At 34.7% G+C, this 24,008-nt stretch overlaps 6 protein-coding genes, 2 long non-coding RNA genes and 1 pseudogene across 18 annotated transcripts; 7 read left to right on the top strand and 2 right to left on the bottom strand.

Annotated features, from left to right (window-relative positions):
• The first annotated feature begins 36 nt into the window (after positions 1 to 36).
• AT1G60480 lies at positions 37 to 991 on the top strand (annotated as a pseudogene). The gene has a single exon.
• Positions 992 to 4,519: 3,528 nt separating this feature from the next.
• On the top strand, positions 4,520 to 6,138 carry GolS4 (galactinol synthase 4). Its single transcript, NM_104734.4, has 4 exons — positions 4,520 to 4,985; positions 5,074 to 5,397; positions 5,498 to 5,632; positions 5,714 to 6,138. The coding sequence occupies exons 1-4, from the start codon at positions 4,659 to 4,661 to the stop codon at positions 5,930 to 5,932; spliced, it is 1,005 nt and encodes a 334-aa protein (NP_176250.1). The 5' UTR covers positions 4,520 to 4,658; the 3' UTR covers positions 5,933 to 6,138.
• On the bottom strand, positions 6,106 to 9,629 carry AT1G60460 (uncharacterized protein). 5 transcript variants are annotated; one of them, NM_104733.4, is made up of 12 exons: positions 9,475 to 9,629; positions 9,268 to 9,376; positions 9,078 to 9,161; positions 8,889 to 8,915; positions 8,569 to 8,677; positions 8,396 to 8,471; positions 7,951 to 7,971; positions 7,624 to 7,820; positions 7,342 to 7,486; positions 6,944 to 7,258; positions 6,577 to 6,847; positions 6,106 to 6,315 (listed from the first exon to the last, which is right to left on the bottom strand). In NM_104733.4, exons 1-12 carry the CDS (start codon positions 9,511 to 9,513, stop codon positions 6,227 to 6,229), a joined length of 1,482 nt encoding a protein of 493 aa, NP_176249.2. In that variant the 5' UTR covers positions 9,514 to 9,629; the 3' UTR covers positions 6,106 to 6,226. The 5 variants fall into 5 exon arrangements, with proteins under 5 accessions (NP_176249.2, NP_001320534.1, NP_001031211.1 ...); NM_001036134.1 differs by lacking the exon at positions 6,106 to 6,315 and having other exon boundaries at positions 6,328 to 6,847; NM_001036133.1 differs by lacking the exon at positions 6,106 to 6,315 and having other exon boundaries at positions 6,328 to 6,847; positions 9,268 to 9,353; positions 9,475 to 9,531.
• Positions 6,556 to 6,831, top strand: AT1G08323. The gene has a single exon (NR_139410.1). It is a non-coding gene; the product is annotated as an other RNA (long non-coding RNA).
• A 2,116-nt stretch (positions 9,630 to 11,745) lies between the features above and the next one.
• GolS7 (galactinol synthase 7) lies at positions 11,746 to 13,982 on the top strand. Its single transcript, NM_104732.2, has 4 exons — positions 11,746 to 12,216; positions 12,729 to 13,052; positions 13,187 to 13,321; positions 13,666 to 13,982. The coding sequence occupies exons 1-4, from the start codon at positions 11,899 to 11,901 to the stop codon at positions 13,885 to 13,887; spliced, it is 999 nt and encodes a 332-aa protein (NP_176248.1). The 5' UTR covers positions 11,746 to 11,898; the 3' UTR covers positions 13,888 to 13,982.
• Positions 13,983 to 15,854: 1,872 nt separating this feature from the next.
• Positions 15,855 to 18,697, top strand: PANK1 (pantothenate kinase 1). Of its 3 annotated transcripts, NM_104731.5 has the most exons (10): positions 15,855 to 16,085; positions 16,197 to 16,361; positions 16,527 to 16,573; positions 16,680 to 16,796; positions 17,222 to 17,341; positions 17,431 to 17,525; positions 17,600 to 17,693; positions 17,790 to 17,921; positions 18,017 to 18,129; positions 18,235 to 18,697. In NM_104731.5, the coding sequence occupies exons 1-10, from the start codon at positions 16,043 to 16,045 to the stop codon at positions 18,458 to 18,460; spliced, it is 1,152 nt and encodes a 383-aa protein (NP_176247.2). In that variant the 5' UTR covers positions 15,855 to 16,042; the 3' UTR covers positions 18,461 to 18,697. The 3 variants fall into 3 exon arrangements, with proteins under 3 accessions (NP_176247.2, NP_001320517.1, NP_001320518.1); NM_001333894.1 differs by having other exon boundaries at positions 15,857 to 16,085; positions 16,527 to 16,796; positions 18,235 to 18,663; NM_001333895.1 differs by lacking the exon at positions 16,680 to 16,796 and having other exon boundaries at positions 15,870 to 16,085; positions 18,235 to 18,658.
• Positions 18,698 to 19,033: 336 nt separating this feature from the next.
• ARPC3 (actin-related protein C3) lies at positions 19,034 to 20,728 on the top strand (the record flags this gene model as incomplete). 4 transcript variants are annotated; one of them, NM_104730.3, is made up of 6 exons in its annotated part: positions 19,037 to 19,281; positions 19,365 to 19,433; positions 19,631 to 19,739; positions 19,815 to 20,084; positions 20,174 to 20,334; positions 20,457 to 20,728. In NM_104730.3, the coding sequence occupies exons 2-5, from the start codon at positions 19,431 to 19,433 to the stop codon at positions 20,314 to 20,316; spliced, it is 525 nt and encodes a 174-aa protein (NP_564757.1). In that variant the 5' UTR covers positions 19,037 to 19,281; positions 19,365 to 19,430. The 4 variants fall into 4 exon arrangements, with proteins under 4 accessions (NP_001077743.1, NP_564757.1, NP_001319276.1 ...); NM_001333892.1 differs by having other exon boundaries at positions 19,352 to 19,433; NM_001084274.2 differs by lacking the exon at positions 20,457 to 20,728 and having other exon boundaries at positions 19,034 to 19,281; positions 19,368 to 19,433; positions 20,174 to 20,316.
• Positions 20,705 to 23,359, bottom strand: AT1G60420 (DC1 domain-containing protein). The gene is made up of 4 exons (NM_104729.4): positions 23,031 to 23,359; positions 22,256 to 22,735; positions 21,632 to 22,111; positions 20,705 to 21,541 (listed from the first exon to the last, which is right to left on the bottom strand). The coding sequence occupies exons 1-4, from the start codon at positions 23,133 to 23,135 to the stop codon at positions 20,870 to 20,872; spliced, it is 1,737 nt and encodes a 578-aa protein (NP_564756.1). The 5' UTR covers positions 23,136 to 23,359; the 3' UTR covers positions 20,705 to 20,869.
• AT1G08317 lies at positions 21,080 to 21,386 on the top strand. Its single transcript, NR_139409.1, has one exon. It is a non-coding gene; the product is annotated as an other RNA (long non-coding RNA).
• Positions 23,360 to 24,008: the final 649 nt, after the last annotated feature.

Raw genomic sequence — 24,008 nt, 5'->3', positions numbered from 1 at the left:
TCTTGAGTGAAATGTCTTCTCTGCAATATCACAAAAATGGGGCTTTCATTTGCAAAGCTTTTCAGCAGGCTTTTCGCCAAGAAGGAGATGCGCATCCTTATGGTGGGTCTTGATGCTGCTGGTAAGACCACCATTTTGTACAAGCTCAAGCTTGGTGAGATTGTCACCACCATCCCCACCATTGGTCAGTTCTCTTCTTCTAAACACAAATAATTGCTACATCATCTCATTTCCTCTGCTCTATCATCATTCATCAGTTGCATGATTGCTTATGGTAGCATGTACTAGTAATAATAACCTCTACTGAGTACTTTCTGTTTCCTAGTAGCAGACCATGTTGACCGCTGTTACCGCTGTTCTAAACAGACTTGTCTGAGTCTGATTAGCATGATCATCTAAGGCTCCTATATACTTGGCTGGCCTTATCAATGTTTCTACCTTGCAGGATGAGCTTCGTGATGCAGTACTGCTTGTGTTTGCCAACAAACAGGATCTTCCAAACGCAATGAATGCTGCTGAAATAACTGATAAGCTTGGACTCCACTCTCTCCGGCAGCGTCACTGGTAAGCATCATGATCTATCGACCTTTGTTGCTTTCCTTTGCTATTAGTCTAGCTCACAAACCAGAGAACCAACACTCTCCGATTGATCTCTTCAGGTACATACAGATCACGTGCGCCACCACCGGTGAGGGACTGTACGAAGGCCTGGACTGGCTCTCCAACAACATTGCTAACAAAGTAAGCACATTCTAAAATTATAAATATGGGAACAAAGGTTTATTAACATATCGGTTTTGAAACAGTCATAGATAGACCTTTTTCTCTATCTCCTAATCCACACTATGATAATAATATAACCAAAGTTTTGTAGTCATTTTGTGGTCATATTTTGATGTTGTTCTATGTTTTCTTGATGGCAGGCTTGAATTTTGCGATATCGGATTTAGAGAGAAGCATTATCTTTGTTCCTTGTTATATAACCTTCTTTTTTATTTGTTTTTGCTTATGGTTATTTGTTTTAGGATTGTGATATTAAGAAACTTATCATTTTACTACTCTAGATATAATAGACAACTGTAATGAGCTAATATTCTTAGACTGTTTTCAACTTATTCTCTCTCAAACCGTTTCTGCTATCTTTGATCGTTTGGCTCTTTCCGGATGTGAAACATTTTATTATATTTTTCCCTTCCCCTAAACCAAGTTTGCTTTCAAAGATAATTGGTTTTCTTAAGATTTAACTTTGGCAAGATTGTTCTCATATGCATCTTAATCATATTTCGAGTCTCCCATTGTAATGTTAATCATGATTGTTTACTACAAACGCTTAAAATAGCAAATATATGCGATTTTTTCTTTCTTTTCTAAACGTTTTCGATTTATAAGTATAGGTTATGAAGATTATACCATTTGCCACTTGTTATGAAATTTTGCCGGTCTCCTTAAGAAAATGAAAATGTAATTGTCCTTTTCATTTTTTTATAGAGACCAATAAAAATGGTAAAACTAGTCATACCAAATATACCCTAAACGCGTGTAATACGTGATGCCAATGTGTAGGGTCTAAATTATTTATTATCTTTCGTTATAATATAAATTAATTAAAGGATGTCGATAGGTAGAAAACAAAGTTCCAATTATTTTACCATTTTAAAGAGATTTTTTCAATTTAAAATTCCCTTATGAATATCTAGCTCATGACCGAAATCAGGCACTAATTTAGTAAGACAATGTAATTGGTGTTGTGAGCAAAGGAGTCTCTCGAAGCTTTTTTACACAAGAAAATAAATTATATAATTTTTGTTTCAATTTCTTTCATATAACTATAAAATATTCCAACGGTCTCTCTGGGATAAAATCGCTTATATACTTGGAAAGTGGTTTTAGTAAAAATATATAATGTGTTATTGTTGGGTGGTAACTAAAAATTTCTCGAATCGGTTAGTTGCTTAACAGTTATCTAAAATTCAACAATGGTCTACAAGATTTGGAAATTTTTAAAATTGACAAAAACCTCAAAAAATTTCAAAGACCTTTCCGAAACAAATCAAATCAAATTAAATTTTAGAGTATTCGGATTAGATCAAATTAAATTTAAATTCTAATCAAAAACCAGTAATCACATTTCAATAAAACATGGTTATCGGTTAACGAGATATGGTATTTCAAATAAATATGTCGAATTACATAGATTCTAATAAATTGTGATGTTTAGTGAATTAATAATAATTTTCTCGATTAACAAACAAAAAATATCAAAAGTTTAAGATTCAATCATGTGACGAATAGAATTTGGATAAATCGTATATTCTACTGTTATATTTATTATTATTATTATATAAAAATGCATGAAGTATATGATTAATAACGATAAGCGAAAAAAAATATTTTACACAGATTGTTACGACTCCTACTGAATAGTTAACATTTTTCACATACTTCAAAAAAATATAGTTTAACAGAAACTTTTTTCATATTTTTATCTTTTTTGTAATACAAATATTAAAACAAAATGTTTATAATAAACTGTATTATGTTACATATATAAATAATATCTTTAAAAATTTGCTCATTTGAGATAATCTAGTAAAATGGTTGAAAAAGTAATATTTTTATGTTAGAAAAAGTAAAATCTAAAAAAGCTACATGGCAGACTACTATACGTTTGCAATTATAAAATTAGGAGAGCCAACCGACATGAAAGAGCATTTATGTAAATAACAATATAATTGTGGAATATGGGCACATTGTTTTCATTTGTTAATTAAAAAAGACATAAAAGGTCACCTGATAAAAAAACTCTAATACCTACGCTTTTGTTTGTGTTCGATCTAAAGTACACATTTTCGTTCTATTTTATACAATCTTTTGGCAAAAGTCGCATAAACTAAAAACTCATAGAAGCTACAAATGTTTTCATTTGTATTTTCTTTTTTTAACTAGGAAATGTCGTACCAAAATTCATCATAACTAAGCTTTATTAATTTAGGCATATTAGCTGCTACTCTCGATGACTCGATCAATCGATTGTCTGAACTCCAAGACATAATTGCAGCCGAGTTATCAACCTTTGTTACAAATGTTTTCTTCATCAATTCATCAAATGAAGTGACATAAAATACCGACATGTCTCTTTATTCAGCTAGGTACTCTCATTGATTTCATGTACTTTCTTAAGTCGCACCCGTCAATTCCTCTTATAGTATGTGTGTTTCAAACAGTATACACGATATATAGAGAGAGAAAAGAACAGAAGATGACATGGAGAACAAACAACTTTATGCGGCTTCTCTTCTTTAAACCATTGCACTCTGAAGATACAGAACAACGACAAGCTAAGAGGATATGTTGCGAGAAATGTTTTCAACTAGATATTCCAAAATCACATACAAATAGTCTTTAGACTCTATTTTTTACTTCATTTTATATTCTCTAATTTTTTTCAAATTCAAACTCAACACATAAGGATGAAAGATGTGTATAATGTAACCATATTTTATGCTGAACAAATTTAACATTCATACAAAAAAAAGAAATAAATAGCTACTTATTTATATTTTCTTTTTTATGTGAAATAAATTAAATTTGATAAAGCAATTTACAGTAGTGAATTACCATTTTACTCTTTTGTACTTGTGTCGTTCTACTTTCTCGTTCTCATCAAATAGCTAACCATCAAAAATCTCTAGTTATACTGTATTTTCTAAACTTACAACATTAGTTTTAACTTTTAACAAACAGAAGTTGGATAAACAGAAAAAAAAAGGATTCAAAATAATTTTTAAATAAAGGATTATCAATTATCATTTAAGTGCACATTAATACCCGTTTAATAATTTATTCATGTAATTATTAATTGTTCTAACGTCTGAAAACATAATTGCCAACTGCCAAGTTCTTCTACACACATGCCACATCCTTGGAGCCTTAACGACCTTCCACGAGGAACTTCGTCCAATCTTATTATATTACTAACCCTTTTGAATCTGCCTTTTCGTTAAAATATTTTTATAATCTATGAAAACGATTTAAATTTATCTACTGAACAAACAAAAATTTGTCTTGATATTTTTTAATTCTACCGTTTTGTTTTCACTTTAACTATTAAATTTTCTTCTACATTTTGTTATTGTCAACCAAATACGGTCCATAATCGAAATCTACGGAACATATATACACAAAAGAAAAAATAAATTGTGAACATGAATTCAAGTTATACTATCAGTTTTAAAAAGTTTAAAATTCATGAACTATAAATAAAAATAAATCTTTGCAATCTTCTCTAGATACATCAAGAACTTCTCTAAAGCTATATTTGACTTTTCATTTCGTTAGTTACATCACCCATGGAAAAAAGCCAAAGGTTTAAATTTTCATATCTGAAAAGTAAAACTTATATAAAAATGCAATTAATAGAAGAACAATATCGAAAAAAGAAAAGTTATTCATAATTAATTTGTTCCGGATTTACCCTTCGCGCTACGCCTATTTAATCAAACGTTGTGGTAGCCTTCGTAGAAACTACTCACAAGCCAAAGACCAAAGTAACTAAAAAGTTTACAAGTCCATCAAACTGTTCTTTTACTTCTCAAACACTCAAGAAAACTTTTCAGTTATCTTCTATAACCTACCCCAATACTTTTTCTTTGCTCAAAATGGCCCCTGAGATTTCCGTAAACCCGATGTATTTATCCGAAAAGGCGCATCAAGCACCTCCAAGGAGAGCTTATGTGACGTTTTTGGCAGGAAATGGAGACTACGTGAAGGGAGTGGTGGGACTAGCAAAGGGTTTGCGTAAGGTCAAAAGTGCGTATCCTCTTGTTGTTGCTATGTTACCTGATGTGCCTGAGGAACATAGAGAGATCTTGAGGTCTCAAGGCTGTGTCGTGCGTGAGATCGAACCTGTTTATCCTCCAGACAACCAAGTTGAGTTTGCCATGGCTTATTACGTTCTCAACTACTCAAAACTTCGTATTTGGAACGTAAGTTACGTTCTTTACAATTATCTAACTTAAGATATGTTATGGTTAAAAGATCTTTGTGGTTTCTGACCTTTGAAACGTGTTGCAGTTTGAAGAGTACAGCAAGATGATATACCTTGACGCAGATATTCAAGTCTTTGACAATATCGATCACCTCTTTGATTTGTCTGATGCATATTTCTATGCCGTGATGGACTGTTTCTGTGAGAAAACATGGAGCCACTCGCTGCAGTATTCAATTGGGTATTGTCAACAGTGCCCGGAGAAGGTCACGTGGCCAGAAGATATGGAATCTCCACCTCCTCCTCTGTATTTCAACGCCGGTATGTTTGTGTTTGAGCCTAGTCCTTTGACTTATGAGAGTCTCCTTCAGACCCTGGAGATCACACCACCTTCACCGTTTGCAGAACAAGTGAGTAACATATTAGTTCATTGGTTTTGAAATGCTCCAAAATCCAAATCAAGACCTGATTTTTAATAAATTTTTGGATTTTGTAACTTTGATTGGACAGGATTTTCTCAATATGTTCTTTGAGAAAGTGTACAAACCGATCCCTTTGGTATACAATCTGGTTTTGGCTATGCTTTGGCGTCACCCGGAGAACGTGGAGCTGGAGAAAGTCAAAGTTGTTCACTACTGTGCAGCTGTAAGTAGTTCTGTCTTTGCTTTGAAACCCTGAGCCCCTTAAGCTTGTTGCTGAAATTTGATTCCTTTTTTCTGTTGATAGGGATCCAAGCCATGGAGATACACAGGAGAAGAAGCTAACATGGACAGAGAAGACATCAAGATGTTAGTTGATAAATGGTGGGATGTCTATAATGATGAATCTCTCGATTTCAAATCGAAAATCCCTGCAGATGCGGAAGAAACCGTTACAAAATCAAGCATCCTAGCTTCCGTTCTTGAACCAGAAATGACCTACTTTCCTGCTCCTTCTGCTGCTTGAGATATCTTGCAGGGAAGTCACAAGACTTGGTGTGTTCCTCTATCTGTTTTCTTTTGATATATGTATACATAGTTTGAAATAGTATTAACCAGAAAATAGAAACCTTGGTGAGTTTTTTCTCGACCCGAGAGGTTTTCAAATAGTATTGCTAAAGTGTGTAAGTGTTAAAGTACTAAGGAAATGAAGTGTTTGTATTGCTATATTTATGTACGGATCAGAAACATATCACTGTGAAGCTGTACAGAACAAATATACTACTAATGTTAAGCCTAGAATCAGAAAGTGCCCTATTGACTATTCCTGCAGCATAGTCGCCAGACATTTGAACTGTGTATAAGCTTTAGTTGCTGTAGCATCATATTCATGCGTGGAATTTTCTCGATCTGAATGTGATTGAAAAACAAATAGAGAAGTAAGTGATGCAAAATTGTGTTACTGGCTTTGGACAAACTAGCTCAAGAACACAACAAACTTGCAGATTCTTACAGATTTGATCATGTAAGGCTTTTATAAACAAGTCTATCCAAAACGATGAGAATTTGTAAGCAATAACATATGCAAATGCGTAACATATATTTTCACAATTTTACTATCTACTTGTCAGAAGCAGATGTATCATTCCAGGGAGCTAGAGTAATACTCACCTTCTACTTCCTCATCTTCAAAGAACGACGTCTCAGACTCGCCATCAAAAAACAGAAAAGGAGCAGCTTCTTGGTCTTTCTGGGGTTTCCTCTCATTCATTCCTATAACCGTCACGATCTTTCTCTGGATATAGTTCTCGACTGTGTCACGCTCAACTTCTTGTGTCTGAAATCCAAGAACAGATAGGCAATCTCCTTGGAAGTCTAAGTCAGTAGAGGAGAATATTAGGCCTGCTATTGATCTTGCAAGGTCAGGGACATAGCTGCAAATCTAAGAAAGATAAACAACAACAACAAAATCTTGGTCAAACCTGTATAAATTTAAGAGATTGACACAAACAACAAAGGAGAATAACCGAGAGAGCACCTTACGAGAATGTGAGCTTAGAAGAAAACCCTCATGTTTAGCCTTCAAATTGTCCAAAGCATTTTTTATTCCCTTCTTCAGAAGACTTATACCAGGCCCATTCTTCTGCCTTGTTGGATATTGATTGTGATACCAATGGAGGGCGATTTGTATTTGAACATATGAAGGGAAATTGTCCCACTCGAGAAACACATGTCCGTCTTGATCATTCACATTCGCCAGGATCAAACCATATTTTTTCCAGTCAATCTTTTTCAATGCGCTCAATGCCAAATGTGGAACAGGGGAAGGTAAGAAATTGTCAAAGTATAGAACCTGGGGAAATCCATTAGTTAAGATCAGCCAATCATACATCACATCTCAATATGAGCTTTTGTATTAGAGTGAGTTTAACAAACCTCTGTTTTGCCGTTGCATGATCTGCTGCAATGCTGAGTTGACTCTAGCAAGTCACTTATCACAATAACCACTTCCATCGTCCCTCCAACTCTCTTATGTTTGTCTTCCTGGCATACTGTTCCACTTCCAACTTTTAGATGCTCTCTGAAAGTAAATATACCAAGATTTGTCAGACTTAACTAGTGGAACTGGAAACAAGAATGGTGTTACATTTTATATAAGCCGAAGTAAGTTAAGTCGTAAGAGTACCAGAAACAAGAATGGTGTTACATTTTATATACCTATCAGAGAAGCAATAGTCACACATCGTATCCAAACAGTTAGCATGCCTTAAAACATAGTCCTCAAGACCAGACTTCAACCGTTCAAGATTGGAGGCAGTAAAGCATGGAGTTTTGTCAGCGTTCACTGCAAAGACGTATTGAGTTTGATTACCAGGAGAAGTCCCTTGTTTAACCATCAGATCCAATGTGACATTCTGAGAGGAAGAAAAGAATCAGCTTTGTAATTCCATGATTTGTTTGGTTCTCTTTCTAAATTACCATGTATAGGGAAACCAATTTTCTAGACAAAATTGTAAATCACCAAAGGGAGTCACTTGAACTTACAAGTATCTGTAGAACAATGATCTGCAAGAAAACAGGATACAAATATCATTACAGTGTAACTTAAGCAATCATGAGGGAACTAAGTTGACAAAATTGACTACACTCAAATGATAGGGCCAGAAGGCCAACAATACCAATTTAAAAGATATGCTAAATATAAACCACTAAACAAGCTTCGGTTATTCATGATACAGATTCATTGCTTGACCAAATTAAAGCAGTAGCTTAAACACTGGTTAACTAATGAGCGACCTTCAAACATAAACTTTCATTCCATTGGAATTCAGTACGGTTCTTCTTCCCTTAAAGATGTAATATTTTGGCTCTTTATCTTGGTTCTATAACAAGTGGTTAGCAGTGTTTTTGTAACGTTGTGTTCTGTACTTGAATCCAATTGAAATAAGTAGTTACAAGAGCAACAAGGTTGCAGAAGAGAAGGGAAGACCTTTTGAAAGAAGCCAATTATCGGTGCCACGAGAACATCCATACTTCCAAAAACACTCAGGGATACTTCAGTCCCACTGAAAACAACACAATCCGAATATATAATCAAGTCAAGGGCACTCACAGTGGCTTAGAAATCAGTGAAATAAGATATAAATTGAGGAACTTGCACACCTAAACTTTGCACCATTCTTAGCCTGAGAAGGTTGTCTTTTCAGTCTTTTGTTCGCTATATACTCATCCAGATTTATATGATAATAGTATACCTCATCGTCAGTAAAGCCTGCACTTCCATCACCACAGTGGAGGAAGAACAATAACAAGTTACTTAGTTTCGGTGACTCGAACTTAATGTAGACAACTAACAATCAATCATATAACCCAGAGAGGAAAACAAGATATGTTTCTCCATTGGACTTACAAGCAAAACCAGGAAAAAGGCTAAAGCATTTAAAACCATAAGCAAGATTTGAGGTCAATATAGCAAAACTTACAAGTCGTTTTGACGGAGAGTAACCCATCTGCAACACATCATTATCCACAGTCAGAATCGCATTAACGTATTACAAAGATAACAGAGAAGCGAACAAATTCAGCTCAATTTGTACAATTCTAAATAAAACTAAAATTTCATAGTTAACATTCAATAATCGAATACTGAAGATGCTAGTAATGTAACTGACCCCAAATCTTCGCTCCATTGAATTCTCTTGGGCACCTCAAATTCTGAAATTCCTCCAAATTGCATCCAATTCCCGTATCGGCAACTATACACAGCATCAAATAGACAGATAATGTGACCAATTTAGCGAAGACAGATTCGATTTTCATCGAGGGCGACGCAGAATCAAAAACAAAAGAGAGTGAAATTACTCGAAATACAAGTAATCGGAGGATCTCTTTCGGTGGATTGGTCAAGAAGAACTGATAATCTACAGAGATCTTCTGCTAAACGGCATCTTTGGAAAGCAGATGAGATTAACTACAGAATTTGAATTTCTCAGAACAGAAAAAATAGAAAAATCTATGAAAAACGGAGAAAGATCGATCAGAGAGTGGTGAAGATGATCGGTGACTTACTTGTAGAAGAAGCTTCGGAACCGGAGCATTGTTTTCCATGGCAGAGATTCTCCGCTTTCGAAATTGTCCCGCGTATAGCTAAAATTTTGAATTCCAAATCCTCAAGCACTGTGTCACTCTTCTACAAGTAGTCCAGTGAGTGTCAAAATAGATACAAGGATATCCACTAGAAAAATGATTTTGGGCAAAATATGATTCATAATTATTTTGATATAAAATTACTATTTTTTTATTAGACATATTTCTTAGAAATAATTATTTAATGTAAGCTCAAATCTGACTAAATCAATTTAGATTTCTGTTTAACACTTTAATTGTAGTCTTAAAAGTTATATAATGAATTATTTACTGAATTTTTTTTATAGTAATTTGATATAGTATATTTTCATAAATGGAGAAGAAAAAAAAGCCAAGAAACAAAAATATGGAGGAAATAGTTTGGTATTTTGTTTTGAACCCCATAATGAATTACTAGCTAGGCCATAAACTGATGGCATTCCGCTGTCAAATATATAGCCAATGAAAATCTAACTAATATAGAGAAATCATATTTTGAAGTACATTTTCATGAATCTAAATTCTTGTTGGTCTATTCCAATTAAAAAACTAATGAAGAAATATTGAAGAGGTAAATACTAAAATAGATAATCCTTTTCTTTTTTCTTACAGCAGTAAGCAGCTAATCTTATAGTAGCATAAACAAATAATATGGAACCCCGATCAATCAGACCAATCAATCAACCATATAATAACTGTAGAAACCATAAATGGGCTTACTGGAAAATATTCACGACTTACTGAAAATTTCTCATTGGTTCACTAACAAAGTATATGTGTTACAGAAAGGAGGTTGTGGAAGTCATGATCATTATTAAAAAGACGCTAAGCCTTTCCATTCGTGCGCCACACTATTCTTTTGTCTTCGTCGTTTGCTGACTTCTAGTTTTCAGCCAGGTATGAGATCGAGGAAGTCTTAGAAATGAGTTCTAATTCATTCACACAAAATGTCCTCGTGACTTTTTCCCAATTTCTTTATATACAGCTTCACTAGTAAGGTTTTAGTTGTTATTTTCTCCATTTTTATTTGACGGAGTTGTTATTTTCTTACCAGTCAAAGTCTTAATATTGTTAAATAATTAATATCGAGAATTTGGAAATGTGTTTTTATATGTATGTTTGTTCAAATGCTCTAACTTTGTTTATTTTGTATAGAACATGGTCGTATGGAAGTTCAGAAGAACGTGTAATAGAAAAATATACGAGTACGCTAGTCCAATAAACTCGGACGACTTGTATTCGACTTGTAAATCTATGAATAGGAAAATAGATTACAAATTCATTTAGGTATAGATATAACTTTAAATACTTAAGCTAGCTAAGAGCCTAGTATTTTATTTTTATATACGATGATGACCTATTCATAACGACCGGTACTGGTTAAACTGTAATCTTTAAATTTCCTATAAAATATTTATCATGTGTTTGTAATTTTTATTTGTATCATTTTACTTTTATAAAATACCGATACCTTATTGATCATTGACTAGGTTATAAACATTTATCACTATTTTTTGTGAAACATGCCTTGGTTGGTCCGTTGTTGAAGAGTTAAGTAAATTAAATAGACGGATGAATCTCATGCTAATAAAAAAAACAGACGCGTGGAAGTTTTGGAACACCGGTATGATGTTTTCGAAAAATAATACTCATATTTTGTAAAATAATTATTGGAAACTAGAAAAAAAAACAATCATATCACATAGTTAATAAATTATCTGTCTCGTTTAAATCGTTTTTAAAAACAGAACTGTTAAATCTACAAAAGTGATTTTCAACACGGTGTGATTCTTATAATATTTAGTCCAACGCTTCATGGAACGCAAGTACCACTTAGTATAATTAAAAGTCCTTCTCACCGAGATAAAAAACAAAATCTCGTAATTACATCATCCCACGATTAAGACAAACACAAAGAAGGGTTCCTTTCCTTTCAACAACACCGGTATTATATATAAACTCATAGTCCATTGGTGCTCTAACATGTCACAATTTGGGTTATAATATGAATTATGTTTAATGCATTCGAGTTCTAATAAAAAAATATGTAAGTGTATATAATGCATAAGAAAAAAATGAAACATAACCTTTATATCGTTTAACTTATGAGAAATCAGAATATAATAATGAAAGATTAATTCATTATGTTACATAAAAGTTACAATGTTAATAAACCGTAGTTAAAATTTCCAGGATTTACCTATCTCTTTCTACGCTTATTTAAGCAAAACGTTAGTGGTAGTTTTCAAATAAACTTTTTCAAAGCCAAGAGCCCAAGTAACCAAGTTGGCATATTCTCATTCTTCATCAGAAGTATCCTCCTCTTTTAATTTGAAAACCCACCTCTTCATTTTCCTTTGGCGCAAAATGACCCCTGAAACTCATGTGGACATGATCAATGCATCCGAGAAGGCTCCTAAGGAGAGAGCCTACGTGACGTTTTTGGCAGGAAATGGAGACTACGTGAAGGGAGTGGTGGGATTAGCAAAGGGTTTGCGGAAGGTCAAAAGTGCGTATCCTCTTGTTGTTGCTATGTTACCTGATGTGCCTGAAGAACATAGAGAGATCTTGAGGTCTCAAGGATGCATTGTGCGTGAGATCGAGCCTGTTCATCCTCCAGATAGCCAAGATGCATACGCAAGGGCTTATTACATTATTAACTACTCAAAACTGCGAATTTGGAATGTAAGTGTGTATATATATAGACTTCATGAAAACGAGAGCCTCCGTTTATTATCTTTAAATAATGTTTATATAAACATATTCAAAAGTATGTTTATTTTCAAGTGAATTTTAGTTCATAGTGTTTTAGTTATAAATTTTATGTAAATTTTCATTTCTCGTCATAGCTTCTACAATTTACAAAAAGTATTTTATAAGAAATTTCTTTATATATTTTTGAACTGAAAATATTTTCATATTTAAACGCAAACACAAATATTTGCTTTTGAATTTAGATTATAAAGTTATACTCCCTTAGTTATTTCATAATTAATATATTTTTGAAACAAATTCAGATTTTTGAACAAAGTTCAAGATCTATGCATATGATCTAAATTCTAATAGAAACAAATATATGATGTATTGGTGATGGGTTCGCTAGAATTTCTGAAATGACTTTTTAAGTGAAATAGAAAGAGTACTATGTGAAATCTTTTGTATATATCTAATATATTTTGGACTTATAAACTTTGTAGTTTGAAGAGTACAACAAGATGATCTACTTGGACGCAGATATTCAAGTCTTTGGCAATATCGATGACCTCTTTGATATGCAAGATGGCTATTTACATGGCGTGTTGAGTTGTTTCTGTGAGAAAATATGGAGTTACACTCCTCTCTACTCGATCGGCTATTGTCAATATTGTCCTGAGAAGGTCGTGTGGCCCGCCGAGATGGAATCTGCTCCTCCCTCTCCATACTTCAATGCCGGTATGTTTGTATTTGAGCCTAATCCTTTGACGTATGAGAGTCTCCTTCAGACCCTCCAGGTCACACCTCCTACACCATTTGCGGAGCAAGTGAGTGACATATATATACATCAATTATTCAATTAATCTTTAGGGTTTTGATCTATATAATGTTCAGATGTTCTGAATCGTTTTTGATGTATGACATATTTTGGTTTTTTTTTTTGTTGGATTTTGGTTGCCAGGATTTTCTCAATATGTTCTTTGGGAAGGTCTTTAAACCGGTATCTCCGGTATACAACCTGATTTTGTCTGTGCTTTGGCGCCATCCGGGGAAGGTTGACTTGGAGAGTGTCAAAGTTGTTCACTACTGTCCACCTGTAAGTACTTTTTCTTAAGCTCCAAAGATGGGAAATTAATTGGAATATAATATATGGTATATGACCAAAAAAAAAAAAAAATGGTATATAATATATGGTATATGACTTTTATTCTGCTGAGCATATAAAATTGTTAGTTTTGGGGGAAATTTAGTATCTCTATTACTATAAAATCTATATATATACATCAATATAAATTAATTTTATTCCAAATTAAACCTTCTTTAAACAGAAATTAAAGTATTGTCCTATATGGGAATGCATTTACATGAGGATAGTTCTGCCAATGCTTTCTCTTGCATTTTAACATCTATTGATTATTATTGGTGAAACTAAAATGAAAGGGATCCAAGCCATGGAGGTACACAGGAGAAGAACCTAACATGGACAGAGAAGACGTCAAAATGTTAATTAAGAAATGGTGGGATATCTACAATGACGAGTCTCTTGATTTTAAACCGAAAAGCCCTGCAGATTTGGAAGCAACCGTTTTGGAATCAACAATTATAGCTTCGGTAACCGAAGCACCACTTTCCTACTCTCCTGCTGCACCTTCTGCCGCTTGAGAAATCGGAAACGCAAGTACCACAAGAATGTATGTTTGAATCAAGTTGGTGTGTTTTTGATATATTCTCATTTTTTGTATTTGTTTGGTGTGGTGAATTTTGTTTCGTTTTTGTTAAATTACTATTTGCCAACTGCAAAGAAATACTTATTTCAAATTACAAATAATCTATTTGTATTTATGCTTATATGTTCAATCTTGTATAATAAAGTAATGTTTTCTTTAAAAGAGTTATGATTTGACAATCTGATGTTTCAATTTCTTGCAGTAACTTTACTTAATTAATTTCTTAAAAAATTAGACACGTTACTGGTTTCAACACATTATAGGCTACTGCTTCAATTAGTAACTATGATTTAGAAAAAGAATGAGAAAGAATATATAATCTAATGCTTGAAATAGACTACAAATTTTAATATATTTTTTAATTTTGTTGTAAGTCTAGATTATACATTAATGCCGTCTACCTAACTAAATCACATGAATATTTAAATTGTTAATCATTGTCTGTTTTATTCACACTAAATATTTTCTTCTTCTTCTTATCTCTCTTTTTTTTTTTTTTTTTTTTTCTAGTAACAGTATAAGGGAGAGATAGTAATCATAAAAAATTGAATACAAAGAAAGAAAAAAATAAACAATAAGAGCACCCTCAATAGGGGTTTCTAAACAAGTTTCTTAACAAATAATAAAAATTTTATATGATTTAAATATTACATAAGTCTCTTAAATTTGATGAAACCTAAGTAAATTGTCTCTTAATTAAGAGATAATTGGTTTTAGTTTCACCAAATTTAAGAGACCCATAATTAAAAATAATATTTATCTATACTTACACTTTAATTTTGTTTAAGAGATTTATGATTAGAAATTACCACTGAGGATGCTCTAAGGTGCTGACACAATGCGCAAGAATCAATAGTGTCACATTATGAAATTCAAGTTTTGTTGTTTTGTTGAGTTAAATTTATCAAATTCAAGGTTATGTGTGCTAACAAGCATAACTGGATTCATTGGAAGATATGGGGGCAAAATGATAACAAAGAATGCTTCATGTCATTTTGTAAACAGTTTGATTGAAAAAAATGGTTAACAAAGAATGCATGCATACAAGAACGAAAGAGCTTAAAACTTGAAAGTAGGCAATTATTTAACAATGGGGGGAGGGGAGGCATAAACAACTCAAACACGATTCGTGGGTTTAACCAACCTAACCCTAACTCTTAGGCCCACGATTATGATTTTTATATTTTTGAACTCAGAAATTGAGTTTTTCCCATATATACTGTGAACTAGTCCGTCACATGTTATCATCAAATGCCCCGACCATCCCAACCAATGTTCTTCGTGGGCCTATCAACAAGGTCAGAAACGCGAGTGAATGTATGGTTTATGTCAGTAACTGTTATTACAAGTGGTCGACAAAACACTTCCATGTCTTGAATACGACAAGACGTAGGAGAAGCACTTCCATATCTCTTAATACGACAAGGTTATCAGCAATGCGGTGGAACTTGATTTGAAGTCAATGAAAGCATTTACTGCTCATATTTGATTCGATTTGTTGAATAGGCGTAGAATTTTCCATTCAATTAAACTACACAAGTAAATTTTTTATTTTTCTTTAAAAGTCTTTTTTTGTTTGTTTAAACAGAAAATTAGTAGTACAGAAAATGAAATATTTTTCTATACAACGAAAACACCTCTAAGTTTTATATATAGATTTGAAAAAAGTTGTTATTATTATTTTATTTTTTGGCATCGAAATTATTTCTATTCTGGGAGAGCGTTTGTATTTCAAATTCTATTTTTTTTGGTCAAAACAAAACACCTTTAGATTACTTTTCAGTTTCTTACATTTTAGTTTAACGCACAGAAAAAAAAAAAATACTATTTTCTATCCAATCCGGAGAAGACTAAATGACAGGTCAGCAAAATTCGTCTCTCTTTCTTTTTAAAAGAAAAATTATTGACGCAATCAATACAGCCAAACATCGCTCCATGAAGAAGAAAAAACAACAACAACAAGTCAGCCATGGAGAAAGAGAGAAGAAGTAGATAGATGGTTTAGATCCAAAGTAGTTGATCGTTGAAATTTATTTCTATTTAACGTTGAAAAAAGAGAATTTTGCAAAAACCCAAACAAAAAACCCGCCATGGATCCGACTCAAATCTCTCATTTGGCTCTCGACATCGGAGGTAATTTAAAAATCCAAACTTGGCTTTGTTTCATTCAGTTTTAGAATTTTTCGGTTCTGGGTTTGTCTCGAATTAACCGGAATTGGGGTTTTTTTTTTTCTGGTTTCGTAGGGACTCTGATCAAGCTTGTGTATTTCTCTGCAAATGGAGATTATAGCGAAGAGTCTCGTAATGGTTGCTCTGTTGTGAAAGGAAGGCTTTGTTTCGCTAAGTTTGAGACTAGAAAGATTGATGATTGTTTGGAGTTTATTCGATTCAATATCCTTCATCATTCCGGTAAAGTTTTGATTTTTATGATCCTAACCTCTGATTCATAATCGGATTCATATGTACTCAGAAGTATTATGTCTATTTGCAGTAGTAATGTATGAGTCATTAGCTTACTGATTTCGAGAAAAGTTGAGTTCTTTTGATATTTCACTGACAGAGGTAACTATTCAGGTGTACAGCAACCGAATGGCGAAGGTCATGATAAACTTTATGTTAAGGTAAAAGCTAGCATCGGTTATAGTTTGGATAAAGCTTTGTAATGAAGAATGTTGAAGTGGGATTTTTGTTTGTAAGTTGATTATGGTATGGTATATTATTCCAAAGGCCACAGGTGGTGGGGCATTTAAGTTTGCTGATCTCTTTAAGGAGAAACTTGGTATTCTTTTCGATAAGGAAGATGAGATGTGTTCTCTTGTTGGTGGTGTTAATTTTCTACTAAAGGTTTGATTTTTTTTTCTATCCTATCATCATCTTCTATTCATTTTTCCTCAAACATAACCCACATGAGGATATATATGTACTCTGAATAGTCTAGGCTACACGTTGCTATCACTCATCTTTGTCAACACTTTTTGCTAATTCTTTATGAGTGAAGTTGTATTATGTTTCCCTGATAGTGATCTTGGCCTGAGTGTTGTTGCAGACTAACGTCTATAAGACTGAAAATATAGCTACATTAACATTTAGGACATTATAAATTTGAAGATGGTGATCATTTGCAATTTTGATTAAATGAGCTGTGCTCCCTGAGGTTTTTTAACCGATAGTTTCTTCATTGCATTAAAAGCATCTGTGGCAGAATAGTTTTTGATAAACTTCTTATTTCTGCCATTTTAAATTAACAATAGATTATTGCATGATTGCAGACTGTCCCAAGGGAAGCTTTTACCTACTTAGATGGCCAAAAGAAGTTTGTCGAGATCGACCATAATGATTTGTATCCATATCTACTAGTCAACATCGGTTCTGGCGTTAGCATGATCAAGGTTCATTCTGGTTTTGGTTTCTCTGATCTCTCTGTTTTTGTTTGCTACTACACCAGCGATGTTGCTTACTCAAACTCGTTCTTATATAGGTCGATGGAGATGGAAAATATGAGAGGATAAGTGGAACAAGCCTTGGCGGAGGCACATTTTTAGGTCTTGGGAAGCTTTTAACAAAATGCAAGAGGTGACTTCTTAGTTAAGTCTATTAATGTAAGTTTCCTCCTTGCCTGAGTAACAACTAATATTTCTTAATTTCAGTTTTGATGAGCTGCTAGAGTTAAGCCACCATGGAAATAACAGAGTAATTGACATGCTTGTGGGGGATATCTACGGTGGAACAGATTATTCAAAGGTAATTGATTGATCCTGGTTTTGCTTAAACATGTCTGAAGACTTTTAGATTAGATTCATATGTTAATATAACCTTTTGTTCATTCTTTTTTGATAGATTGGTCTCTCCTCAACAGCTATCGCTTCCAGCTTTGGGAAAGCGATTTCTGATGGTAAAGAACTTGAAGATTACCAGCCAGAAGATGTGGCAAGGTCCCTTCTAAGAATGATATCAAATAACATCGGTCAGGTCAGTTCCTCTGAACATTTTAATGCCATTTTAAAACATAATTTGAAGCTGATGATATTCTGATCGAATTGTAACGTTTTCTACTCTCCCTCCAGATTGCTTATTTGAATGCTCTCAGATTCGGTCTTAAGCGTATTTTCTTTGGTGGATTTTTCATCCGTGGGCTTGAGTACACCATGGACACAATCTCCGTTGCTGTTCACTTTTGGTAAATCCAAAACCGAAACTACTTAATCAAATCCCTCCATATCTTAAACTCATGTATGTCCACAAAATCTTTATCGAACTTTCTCATTTTTCCTTCTCATTTCAGGTCGAGAGGTGAGGCAAAGGCAATGTTTTTACGACATGAAGGGTTTCTTGGAGCATTAGGCGCTTTCACGAGCTACAATGACCAGAGCCATAACGATTTAAAACCGCATCATCACACTGTGCAAAGAGCAATTCTCAACTGTTCAGGTCATAACTTTCGGCACATCCCAGTAACTTCAAATTTAAACGAAAGCGAGACCATAGAATGTAGCATCAATTTAGTTTAGTTATCACCAGTTGTATTATTATCAATTCAGTGTAGAAATATGTTTAATCAACTGTTTGAGTCAAGAGCTGCTCATTACTAGTTTGTTGAATGTTAGACACATTTATGTAAGATGATTCACGTATTAATATTCATGTATGACCAATGTAACTTGTACTATATATCACACAAAGAATCAAACACACTTATTAAATCTCACTAGAGCTTCTTTAAATCTCGGTTTAGTCCGGTGCATTGCAAGTATTTGTGCATTTCTGTTTAGCCTTTGTTTACTAAGTTTTGTATATTGCTTATGTAACAAGTTTTTATCCATTCAGCAGAAATAACAGAAACTTGACACTTATATGGACATTTTGTTGTTGTTGTTGATTGAAGATCAATGTTTAATCCGGTCAAACCACTTTGATGTAACCCGAAACTGAACCGAAGAATGAACCACATCATTATTTGGTTTTTGATGTACCTAATTCCAGTGGTCGATAAGAAACCAAATTTCAAATAAAAAAACCGAGAAACTCAAAAATCAAAGCTAAGCCGGATTTAACATTGGTTACTCCCGGTACGAAGCAATGTACCACATTCATGGAGTCTTACACGTGTCATCCATACCTCTCTGTCTTCTTCTTCTTCTGTTCTTCATTCCTTTTTCCTACTTCGTCGATTTTCCATTTCAATTTCTTCTTCAGCCGGCGATTAAGCTTCCCAATAAGACAATCTCCGACCGCCGCAACATCACGAAGGATTCTTCACCGTGTGAACTTTACGCAGTCTTTCCTCTTTCGTAGACGCTAAAGAAGTTGAAATTGATCTGATCTCGTTTAGGTAAAAACTTTTTCTTTCTTCATCTATAGAATCAATCGTTCACCTAAATTCTGATTCTTATATATCCAAGATCTTAATTGCAGCAGATCTACCTTCGATTCGATTCTTCTCCTTCCTGATATCGCTTCATTGTTCAAATTCGGCACAAAATGGTACGGATCACCATTTTCTTATCTTTCAATTAGCATTAATCGCATTTCATTTTGTAACTAATGAAATTAGATTAGATCTTCGATGAGATTTTTTTTATTTATTGAGCTTGTTTCACTTTGATTTGGTTCCATGGAGTATTTAACTCTGCGATGCTCATTTTGTTTCCTTAATCCTTGTGATTAAATGCTCTGATCAGGTTTATCACTCGAGTTTTGTGGATGAAGAAGGAGTAACAAAGGCATGTGGTTGTCCATTGCTTCCTCTCAAGAGTCATATAAAAGGTCCTGCACCTGTTTCAGAACAAGGTAATTAATCAAAACATGTGATTTTTTTCAATTGTGCGATCGAAAGCTTTTGTAAATTGTTGGTTTTATATGCAGATAAAACTGATATAGTAGACGAGGCAATCACCTTCTTTCGTGCTAATGTCTTCTTCACAAACTTTGATATCAAAAGTCCTGCTGATAAGCTCCTTATTTACTTGACGTTTTATATAAATGTGGCGTTAAAGAGGCTTGAAGGCTGTAGAACATTGGCTGTTGGAACTAAAGCGATTATCAACTTGGGTTTAGAAGATATTCCTGTTCCTGGAGAAACTGGCTTTCCTTTCCCAGGTCTCTTTTCGCTTCCGCAGTCCCAGGACGAAGCAGGTATATATACATGTCTAAACAACTCTTATTGATTTTTCTTTCAGTTACTTGGTCCTTAGCCTTGTGTTCTGTTTGGCTTCAAATGTCAGAGCTTTTCAGGAACTATCTTAAGCAGGTTCGAGAGGAGACAAGTGGGAGGTTACTGAGTGTAGCATATAGAGCCAACGGGACACCAAATAAATGGTGGCTTGCATTCGCCAAGAGGAAATTCATGAACGTGGTCGTCCTATGATAAAACAGAGAATCACTGGTAAGTATCACTTTAGTTTACTGGATCCAAAATCCCACGTGATCTTAGATCCATCTCAAACAGTTCTACATTTCAAGCTTAAAATGTTTTTCTTTTGATCTGATTTTTTCATAATTTAGCAGCTGGTTATTCTTCCTTGCTTGCTGCCCATTACGAATGAGGGAATCCAAAGCCACTGGAGATCATGAGAATCGCCACCTTTAGCTTCCTCTGCATAGGTGTTAGCCACTGGAACCAGGAAGACGAAAATTTCATCTGAGAGCAGAATGCTCTCTCTCTGTATCTCTTGATATATACATAGAGTGTGCCAATGTATTGTTTCATACAACTCCTGTTGGAATATAAAATTTGTTGATACAAGATCAAAGTTAAATAAGAAGATTCTTTTATTATTACTTTAGATTAACAGAGTTTATCTCCAAGGTCTTAATCAGATATCAGATTGTAACCACACATTCTCACTCTTAGCAATTATACAAAGAAAGGAAATAGCTTTGCATACACATAGTGACATAACTGTGCCTGAAGCTACCTATCAGGCCTTGGTGCATACGTTTCCTTCACAAACCCAACCATCTTTGGACTCGTCGCCACCAACTTTCACAGCCTCATCGCCGTTTTCTTTTGTGTCCTCGTTTAAAGCACACTTGGCGTGAAGATCAAAGTCGCATTCGTCGCAATGGTAAGACCATATTGTCCCTTCTTCCTCACACTTATCGCATGTGTAAACCTGAACACGAGTTAGTTCTAGCTCATGTTCTTCATGGAGAACATGTTTCACCTTCTTAGGCCAATCTTTTGCTATCTCATCGTACTTAGCTTCAATCTCCTTCAAACGTTCCTCAGTAAAAGGGTAAGCATCGGCTCCATGGGCTACGACAAGGTCCCTTGCTTCTTTTGTTACGGTTTGCCCAGTTGGTCCCAGAGCTGCTAGCATTGGGATCCCACCAACCTTAAAGGTTTTTGCCAAGGATGCTTTCCTAGGATCACCAAATGGAAGAGCCAGCCACGGCATTTGCGAATAGTACTCATCGAATGATTCCTGGTCACGGTCACTGGAGATGAAGATCAATTCAAACGCTTCATTCCGCTCCTTTATCTGCTTGTATACTTCAACAAGCTTTGGTGTAAAAGCGCGACAAGGAGGACACCAGTGAGCTGAGAAGTACATAAGAATAGTCTTCCCCACCAGATCCGAAACAAGCACCTAACAAAGAAAGCCAAATTTTTACAGGTTGGTTCAGATCAGCCTTGAAGAACAGTGTTTAGAAAATGAAGAGGGTATCGAGAGCTATACCTTTGCCCCATCTTTTCCGAGAACGTAGTTGAGATCACCTGAGACAAGAAGTGACTCGAGCGTTTGAGCCTCTACCTTTGCCTTTTCTAGCTCCTTGAGTTCTTGAAACTTCTCTGGAGTGAAAGGATACGCAAGAACTCCATAGTCATCAATAGCTTCAGCGACATTCGAGTGACGGGTTTTTCCATCAGGGCCGAGAATGACCAGTGTCGGTAGTGTTGACAGCATGAAATGCCGAGCCAATTTTGATCCACTTTTGTCGTTGAACGGCAATGCTAGCCATGGCTTGGTCTTGAAGTCTTGATTAAAAGACTCCTCATCATCTTCAAGAGATATCAACACAATCTCAAAATCCTCCTTATTCTCCTTCAGCTTCGTATAAAACTCAACAAGCTTTGGAGTAAGCTCTGTGCATTTCCTGTAAGAGGCCACAGAGAAGAGAAGGCCAATGGTTTTTCCCTCAAGCTCTGATACGGGTACCTAATGAATATGCAATTGATCGGTCTCATTAAGTCAACAAAAGAGAAACAGGTCCGTAATAACTAACTAATGCAAGAGTCTTGTATAGATATAATCTTCCTATTGACGAAAAAGAATCTGATCTCACAAGCTATTAATGTGCACCTTGTTTCCGTCAGGCGAAATCACAAAGTCTCGTGAAGGAGTCACCAAGACAGATCTTAAGGTCTGTCCTCTCCGAGCTCTATCTTCATCCTCTTTGATCTCCTTCATTTTCTCTGGTGTGAAAGGATAAGCATCAGCTCCATAGCTTCGTATGACCCCAACACCATTCTCATTCACAAGTTTACCATGATCATCAACCATCACTAGGTTAGGTATTCCCCTAACCTTAAACAACTCATCCAAACGGTCACGGGTTTCCGAATCAGTAAACGGAACAGCGAGCCAGGGCATCTTTCTGAAATAATCTCCAAATGACTCTTCATCCTCATCACCTGACACAAACACAATCTCAAAACCAACTTTCGAAGAGAGCTCGTTGTAGACTTCCACCAGCTGTGGAGTAAACCGCTGACACGGTCCACACCAAGCAGCTGAAAAATACAATCCAATCTTCTTCCCTAACAAGCTGTCAACTTTCACCTAAACATCATAAAAATGCATAAAAAATTAAACTCTACCCAAACAACATAAGCCATGTGAAATAGACACAAGCCAAATCAATAAAGGACCAAGCACTGAATGAATCTTAACACTTGAAAGCAATCGATTAAAGTCATCTATAGCAAATCAATCAACTACACGAAGCTATCTATATTCTGTAAACCAGAAGAGTCGGTTCAAAGAATCGCGAGACAATCACAGGATCGTTATCGAAGATCAGAAGAAGTTGCGATCGAAGACCATAAACTCAAAATCACGTCAAAAACTATTTTACCTGTTCGCCGTCATTACGAACGAGGAAATCCCTCGCCGGAGAAGAAAGAAGCGAGTGAAGATCCTGGGCATCGTCGCCGTTGACTTGCTTCGAGGTTTCGGCCATTGTTTGTACGGAGATCGAATTTGAGAATCGCCAATTACGAGCACACGAAGACTGGTCTGTGTATTCTTTTGAGAGGGCCAAGTAATGCTCAAAGCGTTGTATAAAAGCGTCTCTTTTGAAGTTTTTTTTTCTTCTTAATCCAGAATTAGATTACTTAGCGATTAATTAAAGACCAGAAAATGCTAAAAACAAATGGTTGACCAACCAACACAATTATATTCCGGTTCGTCCATCAAACGAGGTCAAATACAAAACACTAAAAAGTCAGCAGTAGAAATATCTCGATGGGGTATAAATTGGTCAAAATCGAATATTTGGGGTTAATATTAAATATTTACAAAACATTAAGCGCTATCTCGACAATTCACGAGGATCAGTTCCCGGTATTAAACTCGGAAAATCCTTAACAAAACCCTAGCTTTTTGTGCAATTAGCTATTCAGATTGTTTTGTTTTCTGATCTGACTGTTTTTAATCTAATTCTGCTATATATATGGTATGTTCTTTGGGTTATGTCTAAGAAAACAAAAGCTTTATCTTTTTTTTTTGTCTACATTATACTTTCACCAAAAAATAATATATGTCTTATTAATGCGTTTCTTATTTCGTCTAGACTCCATGCGTGATTAGAGGACCACCAACGGTGGTCCCTTAACAAAATTTCTAATGATAAAAAGAATGAAAAATAATTAAAAGGTAAGTGTAAGAAGAGAGAGAGGCCCTAAAATTCTTTATTTAAGGGACAGTCTCGAGAAAATTATATACATGTGTTTTTATTATTGGTCAAATTATACAGAAGCCCTAATAAGATTAAAATATTATTATTTGTATGTTTTTAAGGGATTTTCATAGAGTCCAGCGTTGGGGGTGCTCT

This window comes from Arabidopsis thaliana (assembly GCF_000001735.4).
Source record: "Arabidopsis thaliana chromosome 1 sequence".
In the NCBI taxonomy this organism is placed as follows: domain Eukaryota; kingdom Viridiplantae; phylum Streptophyta; class Magnoliopsida; order Brassicales; family Brassicaceae; genus Arabidopsis; species Arabidopsis thaliana.
This window is presented reverse-complemented; position numbering and strand designations above follow the sequence as displayed.

Coding starts and splice junctions, on each gene's coding strand:
- AT1G60460 (NM_104733.4), bottom strand. CDS start 9,513: ATGGAAAACAATGCTCCGGTTCCGAAGCTTCTTCTACAA. Junction 9,162..9,267: donor TCCGATTACTTGTATTTCGA/GTAATTTCACTC, acceptor TGCTGTGTATAG/TTGCCGATACGGGAATTGGA. Junction 8,678..8,888: donor ACTCTCCGTCAAAACGACTT/GTAAGTTTTGCT, acceptor ATGGAAGTGCAG/GCTTTACTGACGATGAGGTA.
- GolS4 (NM_104734.4), top strand. CDS start 4,659: ATGGCCCCTGAGATTTCCGTAAACCCGATGTATTTATCCGAAAAGGCG. Junction 5,398..5,497: donor CTTCACCGTTTGCAGAACAA/GTGAGTAACATA, acceptor TTGATTGGACAG/GATTTTCTCAATATGTTCTT. Junction 5,633..5,713: donor TTGTTCACTACTGTGCAGCT/GTAAGTAGTTCT, acceptor TTCTGTTGATAG/GGATCCAAGCCATGGAGATA.
- PANK1 (NM_104731.5), top strand. CDS start 16,043: ATGGATCCGACTCAAATCTCTCATTTGGCTCTCGACATCGGAG. Junction 16,574..16,679: donor ATGATAAACTTTATGTTAAG/GTAAAAGCTAGC, acceptor ATTATTCCAAAG/GCCACAGGTGGTGGGGCATT. Junction 17,526..17,599: donor CTTTTAACAAAATGCAAGAG/GTGACTTCTTAG, acceptor TCTTAATTTCAG/TTTTGATGAGCTGCTAGAGT.
- GolS7 (NM_104732.2), top strand. CDS start 11,899: ATGACCCCTGAAACTCATGTGGACATGATCAATGCATCCGAGAAGGCT. Junction 12,217..12,728: donor CAAAACTGCGAATTTGGAAT/GTAAGTGTGTAT, acceptor TAAACTTTGTAG/TTTGAAGAGTACAACAAGAT. Junction 13,053..13,186: donor CTACACCATTTGCGGAGCAA/GTGAGTGACATA, acceptor TTTGGTTGCCAG/GATTTTCTCAATATGTTCTT.
- AT1G60420 (NM_104729.4), bottom strand. CDS start 23,135: ATGGCCGAAACCTCGAAGCAAGTCAACGGCGACGATGCCCAGGATCTT. Junction 22,736..23,030: donor TTCGTAATGACGGCGAACAG/GTAAAATAGTTT, acceptor TATGATGTTTAG/GTGAAAGTTGACAGCTTGTT. Junction 22,112..22,255: donor TTTCGCCTGACGGAAACAAG/GTGCACATTAAT, acceptor CATATTCATTAG/GTACCCGTATCAGAGCTTGA.